The following is a 998-nucleotide window of genomic DNA, read 5'->3' on the forward strand; positions in this document are numbered from 1 at the left end:
CCGCGGGAGGCGGCCGGCACTCGGCAGGGGGTGGGGGGGGGTCGGTGCACAGCGGGGGGTCGGCGAGCCCACGGTACCTAGCAGGGTGTCCTCGGGGTGCAGGTCGGCCAAGGACGGCGACATCGGCGAGTTGATGGCGTTCTTGCCCTCCTCCTGCAGGTCGGTCACTGCGGGCAGAGGAAGGAGAAACGGTCAGTGACCATGGAGCACGCGGCTGCCCGAGCTGGCAGGGGAACAAAGCGAAAGCAACTCCTGCTCTTAGGCACGTAACAAACATTCCTAAATGGCTTGTCGCCCAGAAAAAGTCTAGGAAAAATGATCCGAAGCAAGACTATGTTCTGCAGCTCTTCCCCCGCCAAATACTCCCCCTGCCCCGCCGGGCCCGCTGGTCCGCTGCCCCTGCCCCGTGGAATCCATGATTAAGTCACGGAAGCTTCTGGAGGCTCCCCGATCGCCCGAGGCCGCTGACGGACAAGCGTGTCACAGCCTCGGGGCTGAGGTGTGCAGGCCCCTCCCGGCACGCACACGGGGAAGGGGGGAGCGAGCACAGAATCTAAAGCAAGGCCACGGTCGAGGCCACGTTCGTGGGGACAGACCCTGATGGTGGGATGACAGATGCTGCCCAGGGTCGGCCTCGACCTCCTGTCCGGAGAGCACAGGTTGTGTGTATTGGGGTGCAGGGTCCACAGGATCTGGGGTTGGGGGTGAGGGGTACAGCATGGATCCCACGGCGGCAGAAAGGATCCCTTGCTCCCGCACTGGAGAGACGCCAGGGAGCGCAGCAGCACTATCGGCCTCGCCTTCACACCGTGTCCTCCACACCATGTCCTCCACACCGTGGCCTTCACACCGTGTCCTCCACACCGTGTTCTTCACACCGTGTCCTCCACACCGTGGCCTCCACACCGTGTCCTCCACACCGTGTCCTCCACACCGTGGCCTCCACACCGTGTCCTCCACACCGTGTCCTCCACACCGTGCCCTCCACACCCTGTTCT

At 64.3% G+C, this 998-nt stretch overlaps 1 protein-coding gene across 1 annotated transcript in view; it reads right to left on the reverse strand.

Annotated features, from left to right (window-relative positions):
- The window catches only part of PARVB (parvin beta), a 98,748-nt gene that overhangs the window by 65,008 nt on the left and 32,742 nt on the right, over positions 1–998 (reverse strand). Inside the window, exon 2 of the mRNA XM_015571904.1 lies at positions 78–167. Coding sequence (XP_015427390.1) covers positions 78–167 — 90 coding nt within the window. The remainder of the gene's footprint in view (positions 1–77; positions 168–998) is intronic.

The sequence above is a fragment of the Myotis davidii genome, unplaced genomic scaffold (assembly GCF_000327345.1).
Source record: "Myotis davidii unplaced genomic scaffold, ASM32734v1 scaffold428, whole genome shotgun sequence".
Taxonomy (NCBI): Eukaryota; Metazoa; Chordata; class Mammalia; order Chiroptera; family Vespertilionidae; genus Myotis; species Myotis davidii.